Consider the following 17,622-nt stretch of genomic DNA (forward strand, 5'->3'; position numbering starts at 1 on the left):
TGGAAACCAATTGTTACATTAAAAAAAATATCAAGATATAACTATTACTGAAGGCTTCCTTAAGGTAAATCTATGTTCAGGGTACAATTCTGTAATACGGAATGTATATGATATAGTGATGACAGGAATATTAGGGAAAGAGGCTTACTTTATATGGACTTTAACAGGTTCAGACCCAATGCAAGGAGATCTGCATCCTTTAGTTTGTTCGGCTTTAGGGCAATCAATCTTCGCCAAACCGAATTTCCTTCAATTTCTAATGCAAATATAATCTGAATCACATGTATAGATTGTTAATTGATCCAGGGAAAAATGCAATTAAAAATTAACAAAATTACGTGAGCAAAGTAGAAATACAATGCAGTAGCCAAATAACAGATTAGAGCAAACTTGGCAGGAAGATTAAGAAGTTTCTCTTTGTACCGGCATCAAAATCCATCATAATGCAGATTCAACAAAATATCGAAATGGCAATTCCTTATAAAAAGGGCAATACAAATTTGAAATGTCCATGCAAAATAAAGCAAATTCTCGACCAGCCAAACTTCTTGTGTCACTGTCATGACAATGTTTCATAAAACATCTAGGTGCATATTACAACTCCCTTAAGAAGCACCAAACTCAAGTAGACTCGGGAGCAACCTGAGTCAACCCATGTTTCACCAGCAACTTCTCCAGCAAATCTGGCTTGCATACCTGATACTTCACAGTGCCGCTCGGCTCCAGAAAGATTTCAGCTAGTTCAAGCTTCTCTGATGTAAGACTCGTGCTATCCATTGTCTTGCTCAGCACCTTCAGAGCAAGCTGCACTGCTTCCTCCCTCATGATCTCATCCTTGTAATCTTGCTTCAGCATTGACTGAGCTGCCTGATTGTTGGCACCGATTGCGGCTGCCTTCCATCCACTGTAATTACCACTAGGATCACTCATGTACAGCTGGAACCCGTAATTCTTGTCCCACCCTGCAAAAAGGAAGGAAACACCAAAAGGACGGAGACCGCCAAACTGGGTGTAGCCCTGCTTAGTGTCACAAAGAGACTGAACCAATTGCTCTACTGGCATGGGCTCCTGGTAGGCCAACGTGTACCGTTGGGCCTGAACTCGAGCAGTGTTGATCAGAATGTTAGCATCAGACATGATCCCAGCAACGGCACATGCAAGGTGGTCATCAACCTTGTACATCTTTTCAGTTGAGCGTGATGTCTGGAGGAGTTTGGAGGTGACCTTCTTCTCACCAACTAAGATTACTCCATCTTGTGCCAAGATGCCAATAGCTGCCCCAGCATTGCCAATGGCCTCCATGGCATACTCAACTTGGTAGAGTCGCCCTTCAGGAGAGAAAATTGTTGTGCGACTATCGTAGCGGCGAGACATTCTTGTAAATTACTAGAGCAAATTATAAGAAAAGAGCATTACAGCGACTTACAGTTTGTTCCATGACAGGGCAAAAATAAAATAAATAATAAAGCACAAACATCTAGGCATGAGAGCTAAGACAATATAAAATTGAAGAAAAGGTGATATTTCAATAAAATGTCTTTGAAGACTAGTAATAATATCATTACTATACCAACAGATGTACAATGCTACTTGCTTTTCAGCAATAGTTGACAGTTCAAGCCTAAATTTTGCCAAGGATGGATGTTCAAGTAAAAGAAGACTTAAAACTTTTTTACCATGGAATAAGAAGCATAAGAGACATAAGAAATCTCAACCACAACAAAAGCATTTCATGCGGCTGCATATCTGTCTACAAATGCATATGAAATGCTTCACCACACATGCATGATGCCTGCACATTGTATCATCATATGCATGTAATATAGCATATTGGCTTAATTTTCAGCTGAATTTAATAGCAGAACACAAACTAATATCTTTAGCATTGGACTAGGCAAGAGAAAAATGATCAATCTGCTTTCATCAAATCATCAAAAACTGAAAATTGAGAAGGAAAGAGATTTTGGCCTTGTTTCCATAATGTAAGGATGCAGCTAGGAAAAGAAAAGTGAAGCTATGAAAAAAATAATTCACACTATTTTCCTTCCATCAAAGGAAACATCCCCCAATGACTATTTAAGAATTTACAATGAAATTGTACAAGTAGTATATGTAAAATATGGTAATAAATAATAATTAAATAATAAGGTTTAATAGACCAAACGCCTTAATGGAATTTTTAGAAAATTTCAGAAATTTTCTGGAATTTAATTGGAGCTCGTATGACGCATTTAGAGGGGATGCACTAATGGGCCCGATAAAAGCCTGTTAGGAATACCCGAAAGTAGGAGTTGATTAAGGAATCAACGGTTTAATTGCACTAAACCTAAGTTTTTTTTTTATAAAAGCCCTCCAACCCTAAATTGCCTACCCGACACCTCCTTCTCCGCTTCAGCGCCAAGCTTCTTCTCCCGAGCCACCTCGCGACAACCACTGAATCCACCCTTCCCAAACCAGTCCAGTATTTCAAAATTGATAAGAAACAGCAAAGGCATCTTCGATCACTGCTTAGAACACAAACATTTTGTCCAAAACTTTCGGAATCAAAAAGAAAGAGCAAAACATCATCAAACCAACCGAAACCACCACGATCTTGGTCCAGAACTCAAACCGTCAAGAAGAACCAAAGCAATCCAAAACTTTCGGAATCAAAAAGGAAGAGCAAAACATCATCAAACCAACCGAAACCATCACGATCTTGGTCCAGAACTCAAACCGTCAAGAAGAACCAAAGCAAAACACAACTCAATCACCGAACCCTAATCCATTGTAGAAAAATCGGATAGAATCCCCTAATGGAACAAGAACACCTCATGAAAATCAAACCGCAACTCATACGATCAATCGGTCATCGTAGGTAAACAAATCAACATCTCCTGGGTTCCTACCCTTACCTCATTGGATTTCATACAATCATAGAGGAAAATACTTACCGTATCAGTTAGGGCACCGCTCGAAGAGGACTGGGAGAAGAGAAGAGAGGAGGTCGGCGGTTGTGCGGTGCTCGGGGAAGATGGAGTCCGGCGGTGTCGTAAGGATGAGGGCTCGAGAAGGGGAGGTTCGGCGAGGGAAAGCTAGGGCACGGGTTTAAGGAGAGGGGAAGGGTGAAGTCGACGGTGTCGCGAGGTGGCTCGGGAGAAGAAGCTCGGCGTTGAAGCGGAGAAGGAGGTGTCGGGTAGGCAATTTAGGGTTGGAGGGCTTTTATAAAAAAAAAACTTAGGTTTAGTGCAATTAAACCCTAAGTTGATTCCTTAATCAACTCCTACTTTTGGGTATTCCTAACAGACTTTTATCGGACCCATTAGTGCATCCCCTCTAAATGCGTCATACGAGCTCCAATTAAATCCCAGAAAATTTCTAAAAATTCCATTAAAGTGTTTTGTCTATTAAACCTTATTATTTAATTATTATTTATTACCGTATTTACATTCTCCTCCACTAATAAAAATTTGGTCCCCAAATTTACGACCTACGTGTGTTAAACAACAAATAGCATATTTTATAGCCATCCAATCTAAGCCTAGGATGATGTCAAATCCCACCATTTCCCACACCTGTAGATCCATCACAAGTGTCTGACCATCCAAGTCCAAAGAGCATTCTTTGACTTCTTGACTAATAATAAGTACCCCTTTAGATGGTACAGATACTACTAACTCAGGTGTCCGGTGAGTAGGTAACTCCCCGAACTTTTTCAAAGATACCCGAGAGATGAACGAATGAGAACTATCAACATCTATTAATAGATTTACACTAAATATATAAAGTGAACTAGTACCTCGGAAGTCTAATCCCTCAGCCCGCTGCGCCTCCTCCCGTGGGATGGCATAACCACATCCCACCTCTACACTCAATGGTGGCATCCCTGAAGTAGACTGACGTGGAATCGAAGGAGCGACACCCTGCTGTTGCTGCTGGTATTGAGGCTGAGGTTGTAGCTGGAATGCCAGATAAGGCTGAGATGGAAAGGAAGGGTCCTGCTGTACAGGACATGTCTGATAAGGAGACGCTGCAGTAGAGTACTGCGTGGTCGCTAGCATCACTAGACACTCTTCGACTCTGGATATAATATACCTTTCCCTGGGCCACCGTCAGTTGCGGCTGATATGAAGCGTTCTGAGTCCGCTGAGGTCCTTTCTGCTGTCGTGGCTGGGCAGGTCGCCCTCCCTGAGTGGTATCTTTAGTCGTCTCCAACTGAGCCTTCATAGTACAATCCCGACTCTCATGACCCGGACGCTTACAATAAAAGCATATAGAGTGGCCCAATGGACAATTGGGTTTGAGGTGACTTTTCGAGCCACACCGGAAACATCTAGTTCCCCTACTGTCACTCTTTCGGTCTCGCTGAGGGGAACGAGAACCTCCATCCGAGGTTCGCCTGGACTTCTAAGGTTGAGGAGACCCTCCAGGAGTAACCTGTGAGCTTTGACCTCTTTTTCCCTTATTCTGCGTCATCTGCTTGTCATTATTCTTTTCCAGAGTCACCTGTTGTTGAGTCATCTCAATGAACAACGCCCGGTCTAACGCCTCTCGATAAGAACTACCTGGAAATCCTGACATCTTGAGCCGAATGTACGCTGCAAGTCCCTGAGTAAACTGATATATCCGATCACAATCCTGAGCCACCAGATGAGTACAAAATTCAGCAAATCTACTGAATTCTGCATTATACTCCATCACAGAACGGTCGCCTTGCTTGAGGTTCAAAAACTCCTGACGACGAGCTAGACAAAATATAGCCGGAAAATACTGCCTTTCAAACGCCTCTCGATACATCGACCACGTGATGTGTTGTGCCCCAAAGATCGTCTTCTGCATGTCCCACCAAGTGACAACCTGATCCCGAAGATGATATGCAGCCAACTCCACCTCCTCTTCATCTGTACACTTCATGTACCCAAATGTACCCTCCAAGTTCTTCAACCAGCTACGAGCCGCCCAAGGATCAGCACCCCCATGGAACAAAGTAGTTCGATCTTTTACAAACTTCGCCAACAAAGGTATTCGGGCTCTACCCATCACCCAACCAGGAGTGCCTGGAGCGGGTATAGAGGATGGTACTCCCGGTGTCTGTAACTCATGCTCCCTAGTAGGGGTTGGCGGATTCCGATCACTGCTACCTGAATCAACCTCATTCGGGTTTCCTGTAAACTCCGTCCCTTGGCCAGTAGGTTCGGGACCCATCGACACCGTGGGTTGTTTTCGTGGTCGACCTTATCCACGGTTACGCATAGCAGTCGACCCTTTTCGTGTCATCCCTGTTAGTAATAAGTATAAAAGGAAAATGATTTAGCAGTAGACAACTTACATCCTATAGCTCGGAGATATCCTGCCGCTGCCTGGTCCCAAAACTCGAAAGTCACATCGAGAAACCAAAGTATACAAGGAAAACCGAAACATCGAAATAGGCATCGTAAAACTACACTCTGATGCAAAAAATTGTCACGCCCCAGAGGAGTCCTGCCAGACAAAAATCCGACAACATCCCCCTGTACCAATGACAATATGAAACAATAAATACATATATAACATCTATATAACCATCAGCCCACACGGCTGGAACATACACACAAAATAGAAACAATATAACACAACCACACAGTTTATATAACACAGCCTACCCGGGCTGAACATAAATCAATAAAGCAACCACACAGTTAATATTTAGCCCACACGGCTGTATTAAATGCACAGCAGAAAAATGAGAGAAAACCCACAACCAAAGTTTACTAGTCAATTAGGCTTACACAACCACAAGGGCACGGAAGCAAAACACCACGAATCAAACTCCAAACACGAACTAATTCATACAATACCAAAATCGTTGTATACTAAAAACACAAGTAAAGCGAAAATAAAACTGATATAACGCAGGACTCAGGACTGGCAGCCGACATCTCCCCAAGCATCCATGAATCATCTACCTGTTACCCGGCGAAAGAAAACCAGTTTGCGGGGTGGTGAGTATTGGAACTCAGTGGGTGAAGAAAGATAGTGCATGAACATAATATACAAATAGGAAGTGAGCCAAGAGTATACAGTCTCATATGAGGAAATAGCATATACTACCATGATGTTAACATAAATGTTCATACCTGAAGTCATATCCTAGGCTAACAATAGAAGGTCAAAGGTGGCACAAACCGGCTACAGTATTACTATAACTACAAGGTAATATGTATCCATTTTACCAATAAATAAATCAGTGTCTAAACACCTACAACGAGTGCATAACTCCACATAAGTAAGCATATCAGCATAAGAAACAACAGTAGCTAAGCAATAACAGCATATGTAAACAGAACAGCCAAAGCAACAATAGCATCAGCAAATATAATAATAGCAGCGTATGCACGAATGATCACCCCGCCCACCTCTCTGCACCATGACCCCTGTATGGTCGAGAGGCCGGATCGATGACAACTGTATCACCCAAAGGTCGCCATTACTCTCAAGTTACCGGATGGACAGGTGCTGAGTAGCTAACTAGCTACACAGCGAAGTGGGGTCCCTGCTGCTCGCAACTCCAGCTACCACTACCCACGCGTGGCCGAGTGCGGCACGACAGGACAAGCAGCATCAACTCCAGCTACCACTCTCTCGAGTGACCGAGGATGCGACCCTGGTCAACGACTCTCTCGACTGCAAGGGAGAATTGGTCGTTAGCATGCATGTCATGATATGATGCGTCAAATGCAACAGCATCAAAAAAATATAAGCAGAAAACTAGGTATGCTACATAGAGCCGGCATGTTCAATATAATACATAAATAAACAACAATAAAAGCATACAACCATGATATCTAGTATCTGCTACCTATCATGAACAACAACGAGAGACTATATAGATATGGAAACGAATTTCTCAAAGATCACGTGGAAGTATCAAGCGCAGGAAAAATAAGAGTGGAGTCAAGGTAAAAACAGTTTTTTATCCAAAATAGTCCATGCACCAAGGTCAAAGTACTAAAAGAAGCAAAGCAAGAAGTACCCCCGCCTTTATACATAGATCGTGTCAAGTAGTCTCACGTCGTGACGCTCGTCTCGAATCAACGTCCTGCAAATAATATGATATATGGTTTAGCTAATCACATATTCACCAACTAGCTAAACCCCAAAACCCAATCCTAATTCGATACGATCCTCGATTAACCACATAAATCAGAGTTAAATTGGTTTAACTCTAATTAATCCATCTCGGCTTCAAATAGACAACTCAAATAAGGAATTCTAAATCTGACCCGAAATTCTAAATCAGACACAAAATTCCAGCAACACTAGAAACCCATCACAGCTTCAAACTCACTACTTGCATTCACAATTTAAGATGCTAAAAAAAATGGAAAAGGAAAGCTTCGACATTCACATCCCAGATCAAACTGGAAATCTGTTCAAAAATTCTTCGACAGGGACCAAGAGAGAGCATAGCATCATTAATCAAACATACTCTACCCCGAGTACTAACCACAAAATCACCACCAACTCAAAAGAAATCCAAGATCACTATTTAATCAACTAAATGAAGTAGCCGAACAACTTCAAGTTGAACCCACAAAATACATAATTGAAGGAGCAAAACACATCTATTTAAATCTACACAAGGACCGTTGAAATCTGATGAAACATAACATGATATAAAACAACATTGAAGTTGAATTCCCTCGAACCCACAGAAATCCAGTGATGCAGAATAGAATACATAACAACTTTAAATTGAATCCACCCTTCCCAAATCAGTCCAGTATTTCAAAATTGATAAGAAACAGCAAAGGCATCTTCGATCACTGCTTAGAACACAAACATTTTGTCCAAAACTTTCGGAATCAAAAAGGAAGAGCAAAATATCATCAAACCAACCGAAACCACCACGATCTTGGTCCAGAACTCAAACCGTCAAGAAGAACCAAATCAAAACACAACTCAATCACCGAACCCTAATCCATTGTAGAAAAATCGAATAGAATCCCCTAATGGAACAAGAACACCTCATGAAAATGAAACCGCAACTCATACGATCAATCGGTCATCGTAGGTAAACAAATCAACATCTCCTGGGTTCCTACCCTTACCTCATTGGACTTCATACAATCATAGAGGAAAATACTTATCGTATCAGTTAGGGCACCGCTCAAAGAGAACTGGGAGAAGAGAAGAGAGGAGGCCGGCGGTTGTGCGGTGCTCGGGGAAGATGGAGTCTGGCGGTGTCGCAAGGATGAGGGCTCGGGAAGGGGAGGTTCGGCGAGGGAAAGCTAGGGCACGGGTTTAGGGAGAGGGGAAGGGTGAAGTCGGCGGTGTCGTGAGGTGGCTCGGGAGAAGAAGCTCGGCGCTGAAGCGAAGAAGGAGGTGTCAGGTAGGCAATTTAGGGTTGGAGGGCTTTTATAAAAAAAAAACTTAGGTTTAGTGCAATTAAACCCTAAGTTGATTCCTTAATCAACTCCTACTTTCGGGTATTCCTAACAGGCTTTTATCGGGCCCATTAGTGCATCCCCTCTAAATGCGTCATACGAGCTCCAATTAAATCGTAGAAAATTTCTAAAATTTTCTAAAAATTCCATTAAGGCGTTTGTCCTTCCCGAGCCCTCATCCTTGCGACACCGCCGGACTCCATCTTCCCCGAGCACCGCACAACCGCCGGCCTCCTCTCTTCTCTTCTCCCAGTTCTCTTCGAGCGGTGCCCTAACTGATACGGTAAGTATTTTCCTCTATGATTGTATAAAGTCCAATGAGGTAAGGGTAGGAACTCAGGAGAGGTTGATTTGTTTACCTACGATGACTGATTGATCGTATGAGTTGCGGTTTGATTTTCATGAGGTGTTCTTGTTCCATTAGGGGATTCTATCCGATTTTTCTATAATGGATTAGGGTTCGGTGATTGAGTTGTGTTTTGCTTTAGTTCTTCTTGATGGTTTGAGTTCTGGACCAAGATCGTGGTGGTTTCGGTTGATTTGATGATGTTTTGCTCTTCCTTTTTGATTCCGAAAGTTTTGGACAAAATGTTTGTGTTCTAAGCAGTGATCGAAGATGCCTTTGCTGTTTCTTATCGATTTTGAAATACTGGACTGGTTTGGGAAGGGTGGATTCAATTTAAAGTTGTTCTGTATTCTATTCTGCATCACTGGATTTCTGTGGGTTTGAGGGAATTCAACTTCAATGTTGTTTTATATCATGTTATGTTTCATCATATTTCAACGGACCTTGTGTAGATTTAAATAGATGTGTTTTGCTCCTTCAATTAATTATGGATTTTGTGGGTTCAACTTGAAGTTGTTCGGCTACTTCGATTAGTTGATTAAATAGTGATCTTGGATTTCTTTTGCATTAGTGGTGATTTTGTGGTTAGTTCTCGGGGTAGAGTATGGTTGATTAATGATGCTATGCTCTCTCTTGGTCCCTGTCGAAGAATTTTTGAACGGATTTCCAGTTTGATCTGGGATGTGAATGTCGAAGCTTTCCTTTTCCATTTTTTTTTAGCATTTTAAATTGTGAATGCAAGTAGTGAGTTTGAAGCTGTGATGGTTTCCAGTGTTGCTGGAATTTTGTGTCTGATTTAGAATTTCGGGTCAGATTTAGAATTCCTTATTTGAGTTGTCTATTTGAAGCCGAGATGGATTAATTAGAGTTAAACCAATTTAATTCTGATTTATGTGGTTAATCGAGGATCATATCGAATTAGGATTGGATTTTGGGGTTTAGCTAGTTGGTGAATATGTGATTAGCTAAACCATATATCATATTATTTGCAGGACATTGATTCGAGACGAGCGTCACGACGTGAGACTACTTGACACGATCTACGTATAAAGGCGGGTACTTCTTGCTTTGCTTCTTTTAGTACTTTGACCTTTGTGCATGGACTATTTTGGATAAAAAACTATTTTTACCTTGACTCCACTCTTATTTTTCCTGCGCTTGATACTTCCACGTGATCTTTGAGAAATTCGTTTCCATATCTATACAGTCTCTCGTTGTTGTTCATGATAGGTAGCAGATACTAGATATCATGGTTGTATGCTTTTATTATTGTTTATTTATGTATTATATTGAACATGCCGGCTTTATGTAGCATACCTAATTTTCTTCTTATATTTTTTTGATGACTGTTGCATTTGGCGCATCATATCATAGCATGTATGTTAACGACCAATTCTCCCTTGCGGTCGAGAGAGTCGTTGACCAGGGTCGCATCATCGGTCACTCGAGAGAGTGGTAGCTGGAGTTGATGCTGCTTGTCCTGTCGTGCCGCAGTCGCCCACGCGTGGGTAGTGGTAGCTGGAGTTGCGAGCAGGGACCCCCCTTCGCTGTATAGCTAGTTAACTACTCAACACCTGTCCATCCGGTCACTTGAGAGTAGTGGTGGCCTTTGGGTGATACAGTTTTCATCGATCCGGCCTCTCGACCATACAGGAGTCATGGTGCAGAGAGGTGGGCGGGGTGACCATTCGTGCATACACTGTTATTATTATATCTGCTGATGTTGTTGTTGCTTTGGCTGTTGCTGTTTACATATGTTGTTATTGCTTAGCTACTGTTGTTTCTTATGCGTATATGCTTACTTATGTGGAGTTATGCACTCGTTGTAGGTGTTTAGACACTGGTTTATCTATTGGTAAAATGGATACATCTTACATATTACCTTGTAGTTATAGTAATACTGTAGCCGGTTTGTGCCACCTTTGGTCTTCTATTGTTAGCCTAGGATATGGCTTCAGGTATGAACATTTATATTAACATCATGGTAGTATATGTTATTTCCTCATATGAGACTGTATACTCTTGGCTCACTTCCTATTTGTATATTATGTTCATGCACTATCTTTCTTTACCACTGAGTTCCAATACTCACCACCCCGCAAACTGGTTTTCTTTTGCCAGGTAACAGGTAGATGATTCATGGATGCTTGGGGAGATGTCGGCTGCCAGTCCTGGGTCTTGCGTTATATCAGTTTTATTTTCGCTTTACTTGTATTTTTAGTATACAGCGATTTTGGTATTGTATGAATTAGTTCGTGTTTGGAGTTTGATTCGTGGTGTTTTGCTTCCATGCCCTTGTAGTTGTGTAAGCCTAATTGGCTAGTAAACTTTGGTTGTGGATTGTGAGTTTTCTCTTGTTTTTCTGCTGTGCTTTCAATACAATCGTGTGGGCTGAATATTAACTGTGTGGTTGCTTTATTGATTTATGTACAGCCGAGTAGATTGTGTTATATAAACTGCGTGGTTGTGTTATATTGTTTCTATTTTGTGTGTATGTTTCAGCCGTGTGTGCTGATGGTTATATAGATGTTATCTGTGTATTTATTGCTTCATATTATCACCGGTACAGGGAAGATGTTGTCGGATTTTTGTCTGGCAGGACTCCTATGGGGCGTGACAGTATATGCATTATTGGTAACTGTTACAAACTTGGCTATTATTTAGATAAGTGTAAATCAATTTTTATAAGCTTCTATTTGATTAGTCCCTTTCAAAATATTCAAATTATATTTTTATAAATTAAAATTAATATAAGAAAATTTGCAGTGAGCAACAATGACCCAACCACATAGTTGCATACACAGCTTTTATAACTTCAAAAACTTCTGCAGTTCTATCCGACTACGATGACCCAAGTCATAGACTACCATTTTATATGCATTATTATCATTGCTATTATTACTTAACAGATTCCATGAGATCTATAGGCTAAGTAATATATGCTAGTGAGCTACTCACAAGATGTGCCCAGTACAAATAAAGATGTGTGAAGTGTATGAATCATCATCCAAAAAGAAGGCTATGAGATTGAGATAGTACCTTTATGATTTATTTCTTATGATGTCAAGGTAAATATGGAAAATTAGTATTCTAAATGGCAATCGAGACAGCCGCTTAGGCGGGCATCAATTGCACTGCCTTTGCATGAGGAGGTATTTTAGGCGACAACTCACCTCCTTCTGCAACCGCCGTTGTCACCATTTCACCACTGCAACGCATCCAAACACATCGTTGGGCCCAGCAATGAGTCTGGACACATTGCGATAGCACGAAAGCGTCGCCCGAGCCCGACAATGGGCCTAGAGGTGTCGCCCGAGCTTGGATACGGGCCCGGATGCATCGCCCGAGCCCCGCAACGGGCCGGGACGCATCACTCGGCCCGGCGACACGTCTGAACACGTCGCGCAACTTGTCACGCGATCCCAGTGAAGCATCGGACACGTCGCATGGTCGAAAAGGGGTACGCCGATAAGTTATAAGTTAGGGTTTAATTAAATAACTTTAAGTTAATAATTTTAATCAACTCCTAGTTTTGATTAAGATAATTTAAATAAATATAATTAAAACCTAATAAAATTATTCCATTAATTATATATATTTAAAAAATTATATTTTTTTATTTTTAAATATTTAAATTAGAATTTTAATTTTTAATTAATATATTTTATTAAAAATAAATATTATAAAGAATAATAATTATTTATAGTATTATGTATAAAAAATAGTAAAAAAATTCAACTGTCTAGGTGCCTGGGCGGTCGAGGAGGTAGGCGGTCAATGACCGCCTCACCACCACTTACCGCCATTCACAATGGAAATTGCACACAAGAAAAATTTCTAATTTCCAAGACACATTCACTACAATTTTAGAATCGCTATTAATGAATTTAACTACAAACAAAAAAAAAATACAAGTAACTTTCTTTCAACATATTTTTTGGTTATGTAAGGATATTCATCATCTAGGCAATGACCAAATTTGTCGCCATTTGTGGTAATTTCTAAGAATATATTTCTTATGCTTCAGTACCATCATATTCATGAGTTACCTCATGAAGATTAAGACTAATTTAATTATCAGCAAGCTTTCTCTTTCAAATCTTAAATTTGCCACAATATGATTAATAAGTCTTTAAGGTTTCAGTAAAATGAATTGCGAATGAAATACCTGTCCTGTGGGGGAAAAGAACATAAGGTGCAAAGTCTATATTTTTGGCGAAGGAGCCTAAACAAATTTAGCGGCATGTTCATTTATGTTCATAAACTTGTTCTGCACTAAAAACTCGGCAATTCAAATTTGAAGTATGTAATCAATTTGCCACATATTGGATCAGGAACTTAAAAAAAAATGAAGATAATGAACGAACAACACTAAATAGAACCATATAGTGATATATGGCACTGAAAGCGCATTAGAAGTTTTAAGATAATAATATGGCGATTAAATATTGAAGAAACAATCAATCTAAGTAAATATTCAAATAATTAAATTTACAGTAGGAAAAGAAAAATGAGCAAACAACAGTAAAGATCAAATTCACTTACCCAACTCAAGTAAATGACCTATAAATAGGAAAATATTTAAAATTTCATATACACAGAGAAGAGAAGACAAACATTAGGAAGCACACATAAGATCAACCACTACAGAAACATGCACAGTAAACCATCTCTCAAAATGAAATCTATCCACACACACACACAAATCCGGATGATTAATTTTTAGAATCCGAAAGCTTAAAATAGAATATGAAGAACGCTACATAGGAAGATCTAACAATGAAAATGATGAACAACTTGGAACATATCATGGTTCCAAAACCCTAATTGTACGAAGAGACAAGAGGAAACGGATGAGAAGAGTAACACTATCAAGGAAACAGTAGAAAGGCATCAAAAAAATTCACCTTGATTGAGTAGAAAACGACGCTTAACGATCTCTCGACTGGTCGAGGAACAGATCGGAGACTGGGAGAACGGGGCAATAATCTACTCGAACCTGCTTGTGCATCAAGAAAGGGTTGCGGCTCGCGAACGGGCTGTTATTGGATCGTTGCCATTAAACCGAATCGGGTGGAGCTGATGATCCGAACCGCGATAACTTCACAAAACTTATTACGGATCCGAGTGGACAACAACAATAGACAATAAGATAATTTGAAAATGATACGATATAAATTAACAATTTATAAATAATTTAATATTTTTAAAAATAATTGTATATTTTAAAAAATAACTGATCTACTTTTGTCACTAATTTTCAATAATTAATCAAGAAATTGAAAATATTATATATCAATGAGTTATTTTAGTTTATTAAATAGTTTTGGTCAAAATTATTTTTTAAAAAAAATTAAAGATATTTTTTAGAGTAGAAATTTTTGAAGATATCTTGAAATTTAAATTTGATAAAAAAAAAAAATTATATATGTATATTCAATGGATTTAAAGTAAGTTATTGATTTACGATGTCTTAGAAATCTACTTTTGGTTTTAGAATTTAAATTGAACAAAGATGTAACTATTAAATGTTTTTTTAACTAAATCTATTTAATAAATCATTTAAAATTAACATTACCATTTAAAAATAAATTATTATGTGGAAGTACACAGTATGATACTTGCATTGGCATGTGTCTAGAAAGGCTACATGAATCGAAGTATATTGAGTATTGCACAAAATCAAGGTATTAGTTGAACAAACAAACAAACAACATATATATATATATATATATATATATATATATATATATATATATATATATATATATATATATATATATATAAACTCAATGAATCTGAGCATGTCCTCTCCTATACCTTGATCATTTGTACTGATGGCTAATAACTACTCATGATTTACCTCCTCCGTGTTTATTTAGGAATGAATTAACGGAAGCGCTGAGTTGAACGAATCACTTTTTACCATATTATACCAATAGTCTCATGTATGGCTGATGCAATCAATTACAAAATTGGTACCACAAAGCAGTAGTAGGATTGTTAGATGAATCTCAATCAGTTTTGATCCTTTGGCTGCCATACAAACAACACTAGCAAAGCATCAAGTAAATTTTGAGCCCTAAACAACTATTTTAGATTGATTATGCAGGTTATTATATCTTGTGTTTGAATTCTATGACAATAAATCATAAAAGTACATTAAGTGAGACTGGCACATTAGTGATGCTTGATAAGAGAACTAACAAATTGGTCCAGGCGTTGCCCCTTCAGTCATCACCAATCCATGTTAATCAATACGGATGGCCTAACACCCAGAGGAAAATAACTAAGCAACTTAAAATGTATATTGGGCTTTATCCATGAAAAAACCTGTCATTTGTTAATTTACGAGACCGTTCAATCTCAATCTTATTAGTTAACAATCAGACAGGCATTTTAAGTCAGTTAAGAGAAAATTTTAACTTCAACTATTTCAGTGGCCATAAGTGTATAACAGTGAGGGAAAAAAAAACTAGACATTCTTTTTTTTTACTCAAACACTAACAACCTGTAAAAATATGACCTTTGATTACCAATCATAGAATCAATACTAGTAAACTACAAATACAAGACAATGCCCCCTTGCTATCCCTTTCAGTTTCCTCAACTCCGAGAGGGCTCCGATTCAGTACACTAGTAAACTACAGATACAAAATCATGAAACATCACATTTAGTAAGCAACCATTAGCTATGTTGTTTCAATACATTTTAGTAAAATTGAAGTAGCTATAACTTTCACACCAGCATCCCTCTAGGAATACTTGATGAGCAGCATCCCTCTAGGAATACTTGATGAGCATCATTTGTTGTATCAGTAGACAAAGAAATGTTAAAAGTTATAGCTGCAATCTATGATATCCTGAATAGAGAACATTATCTATACCTGTGAAAATTCACTAATTTAAAAGAAAAATATATATATATACACTATTGGATGTCATAACTAATGCACATTGCACACCAAATAAATGTTGTCAACTTGGATTGGAAGTTTTTCATTTGAATAAGCAAAATTAAAGCATAAGTACAGAATTGGTGAAAATATGAAACAAGACATCAACAAATCAGTGTATCAGCAGAACCACAGGTATTTAAGAAGGGTTTCAACATGCATATGAATTATCCAAGCTAAAGTGCAGAGAATAAAATAAATAAACAGTGGTATGATAAAAATAAATAAGATTTTCATTCTCATTCAAGAGGAGGCAATGGAAATGCTTCGGCATACAACACCAACAATAATTTTAACATACAGAATACTGGCCAACCCTCCAAAGAAGAATGATTCAAACAAATACAAGCCAGCCTAATTTGATACTTCCAAAACCCTCTACCCACCTCAAAATGCAGCTAGCCTGCTACAAAATATCTCCCTGCCTTTCCTGTATCTGACAGAGGTGAATCTGTTACAATCAGTTTAAGATCCGTCATAAATGCCAATTCATGGATAATAACTAGAAAAATGGGGTAAACAATGTAAGAAGGCAATAAAGATCTTTGTTTTACTTTCTTTTCTCTTTGATTCTTCCCTTTAACCTCCTCATTACCAGCAGATTGCAGTACTAGAGATAAATAAGCTAACGAATGTAGAGATTCATCAGTAGTACTTAGGTAGAACCGATCTAATCCTAGCAGAACGTACAGTGTTGGAAGTACAGATCAAGCATGGGTGTCACCCTTTCGGTTTTCTCCAGAACCATCGATTTGCTCAAGAAGCTTTCCAGCCTCCTCATCCGCCCGGGCAGCCTTTTTCTGCGCCTCCTTGGCCTTGAGCGCCTGCAGCTTGACGTGGTTGTAGTAAGCGACCCCGAGGAAGGCAATTGCGTAACCAAAGAGGTTAATAGGTGTCACTGTATCCCGAATCACGGACCAGGAGAAGGCGATGAGGAGCCAGTCCTTGACGACTCCGGCGATGTTCATGGTGAGTGCGGAGGTTTTTCCGACCAGGAGGAAAACAGCCAGATTCAGAGCGAAGGCACAGAAGGAGTTGGTGCCGAAGATGAGGAGATCAGGGCGGAGGGAAGCCACGGAGCGTGCGCGGAGGACAGGAAGCTCGACAACGGACCAGGGAACGAGGAGGAAAGCGAAACAGCAGGGAGCAACATAGTACAGAGAAGTGATTGGGTTGAGCGAGATTCCCTTGGATGTGAGCAGGATCTGGATGAGGACAAGTCGGGTGGCCTCGAAGGCGACGGCGCTGAGCTGGAGACCGACGCCGGTAGCATTGAAGCGGGCCTCGCCGTAGGCAGCGATCGCAACGCCGAAGGAAATGGAGAGCATGTTGAGCATGGAAGAACTCTGAAAAATCTCCTTTTTAAGCAGTATGCCAATAGAGTAGACGGCGACAGGCATGAGCGCCTTGAGCATCTGGATGAAGGAGACGGAGAGGTAGATGTAGGCGGAGTTCGAGAACCAGAGGGAGAGGGAGTATAGGGCGCCGATGGGGACGATGGAGGAGAAGTAGAGCGCCCGGGACATGGCCGGGGAGGACGGCGGATCAACGAGGCGGAAGACGCGAACGAGGAGAAAGGCGAGAGTGGAGCAGAAGGCCATATGGATCATGGTGAGCGAAATGGGGAAGGGCCATCCGTACATCTTTGGATCCAAGATGTACTTGTTGTAAACGATGACGGTGAAGCTGAGGAATATCCAGATCGCGACGTAGGCGTACGAGAGCAGCACCTTCCTCAGCACTCCGTCGGCCACCGCCCCTCCATCACCGCCGCCGCCGCTTCCCTCACGACCCATTCTAACGACGCTCCCCTTCTCCGCCTCCTCCTCGTAGTATCGCCCCGATCAATTGGACTCCACGACGCAGATCTGGAAGGAGGACGATGAGCTAGACCGGATTATAAAAGCTGGCCACA

General features: G+C 40.1%; 3 protein-coding genes across 5 annotated transcripts; all 3 read right to left on the reverse strand.

Annotated features, from left to right (window-relative positions):
- Positions 1 to 450: 450 nt before the first annotated feature.
- On the reverse strand, positions 451 to 13,809 carry LOC121974309 (proteasome subunit alpha type-4). 3 transcript variants are annotated; one of them, XM_042525304.1, is made up of 3 exons: positions 13,659 to 13,766; positions 6,992 to 7,057; positions 451 to 1,386 (listed from the first exon to the last, which is right to left on the reverse strand). In XM_042525304.1, exon 3 carries the CDS (start codon positions 1,372 to 1,374, stop codon positions 622 to 624), a length of 753 nt encoding a protein of 250 aa, XP_042381238.1. In that variant the 5' UTR covers positions 1,375 to 1,386; positions 6,992 to 7,057; positions 13,659 to 13,766; the 3' UTR covers positions 451 to 621. The 3 variants fall into 3 exon arrangements, with proteins under 3 accessions (XP_042381238.1, XP_042381237.1, XP_042381239.1); XM_042525303.1 differs by lacking the exon at positions 6,992 to 7,057 and having other exon boundaries at positions 13,659 to 13,809; XM_042525305.1 differs by lacking the exons at positions 6,992 to 7,057; positions 13,659 to 13,766 and adding an exon at positions 6,375 to 6,524.
- On the reverse strand, positions 4,387 to 5,184 carry LOC121977226. The gene has a single exon (XM_042529820.1). The coding sequence runs from the start codon at positions 5,182 to 5,184 to the stop codon at positions 4,387 to 4,389; it is 798 nt and encodes a 265-aa protein (XP_042385754.1).
- Positions 13,810 to 15,919: 2,110 nt separating the features above from the next.
- On the reverse strand, positions 15,920 to 17,591 carry LOC121974310 (probable sugar phosphate/phosphate translocator At5g25400). Its single transcript, XM_042525306.1, has one exon. The coding sequence runs from the start codon at positions 17,501 to 17,503 to the stop codon at positions 16,415 to 16,417; it is 1,089 nt and encodes a 362-aa protein (XP_042381240.1). The 5' UTR covers positions 17,504 to 17,591; the 3' UTR covers positions 15,920 to 16,414.
- Between the last annotated feature and the right edge of the window lie 31 nt (positions 17,592 to 17,622).

This window comes from Zingiber officinale, chromosome 4B, assembly GCF_018446385.1.
Source record: "Zingiber officinale cultivar Zhangliang chromosome 4B, Zo_v1.1, whole genome shotgun sequence".
NCBI classification, from domain to species: Eukaryota; Viridiplantae; Streptophyta; class Magnoliopsida; order Zingiberales; family Zingiberaceae; genus Zingiber; species Zingiber officinale.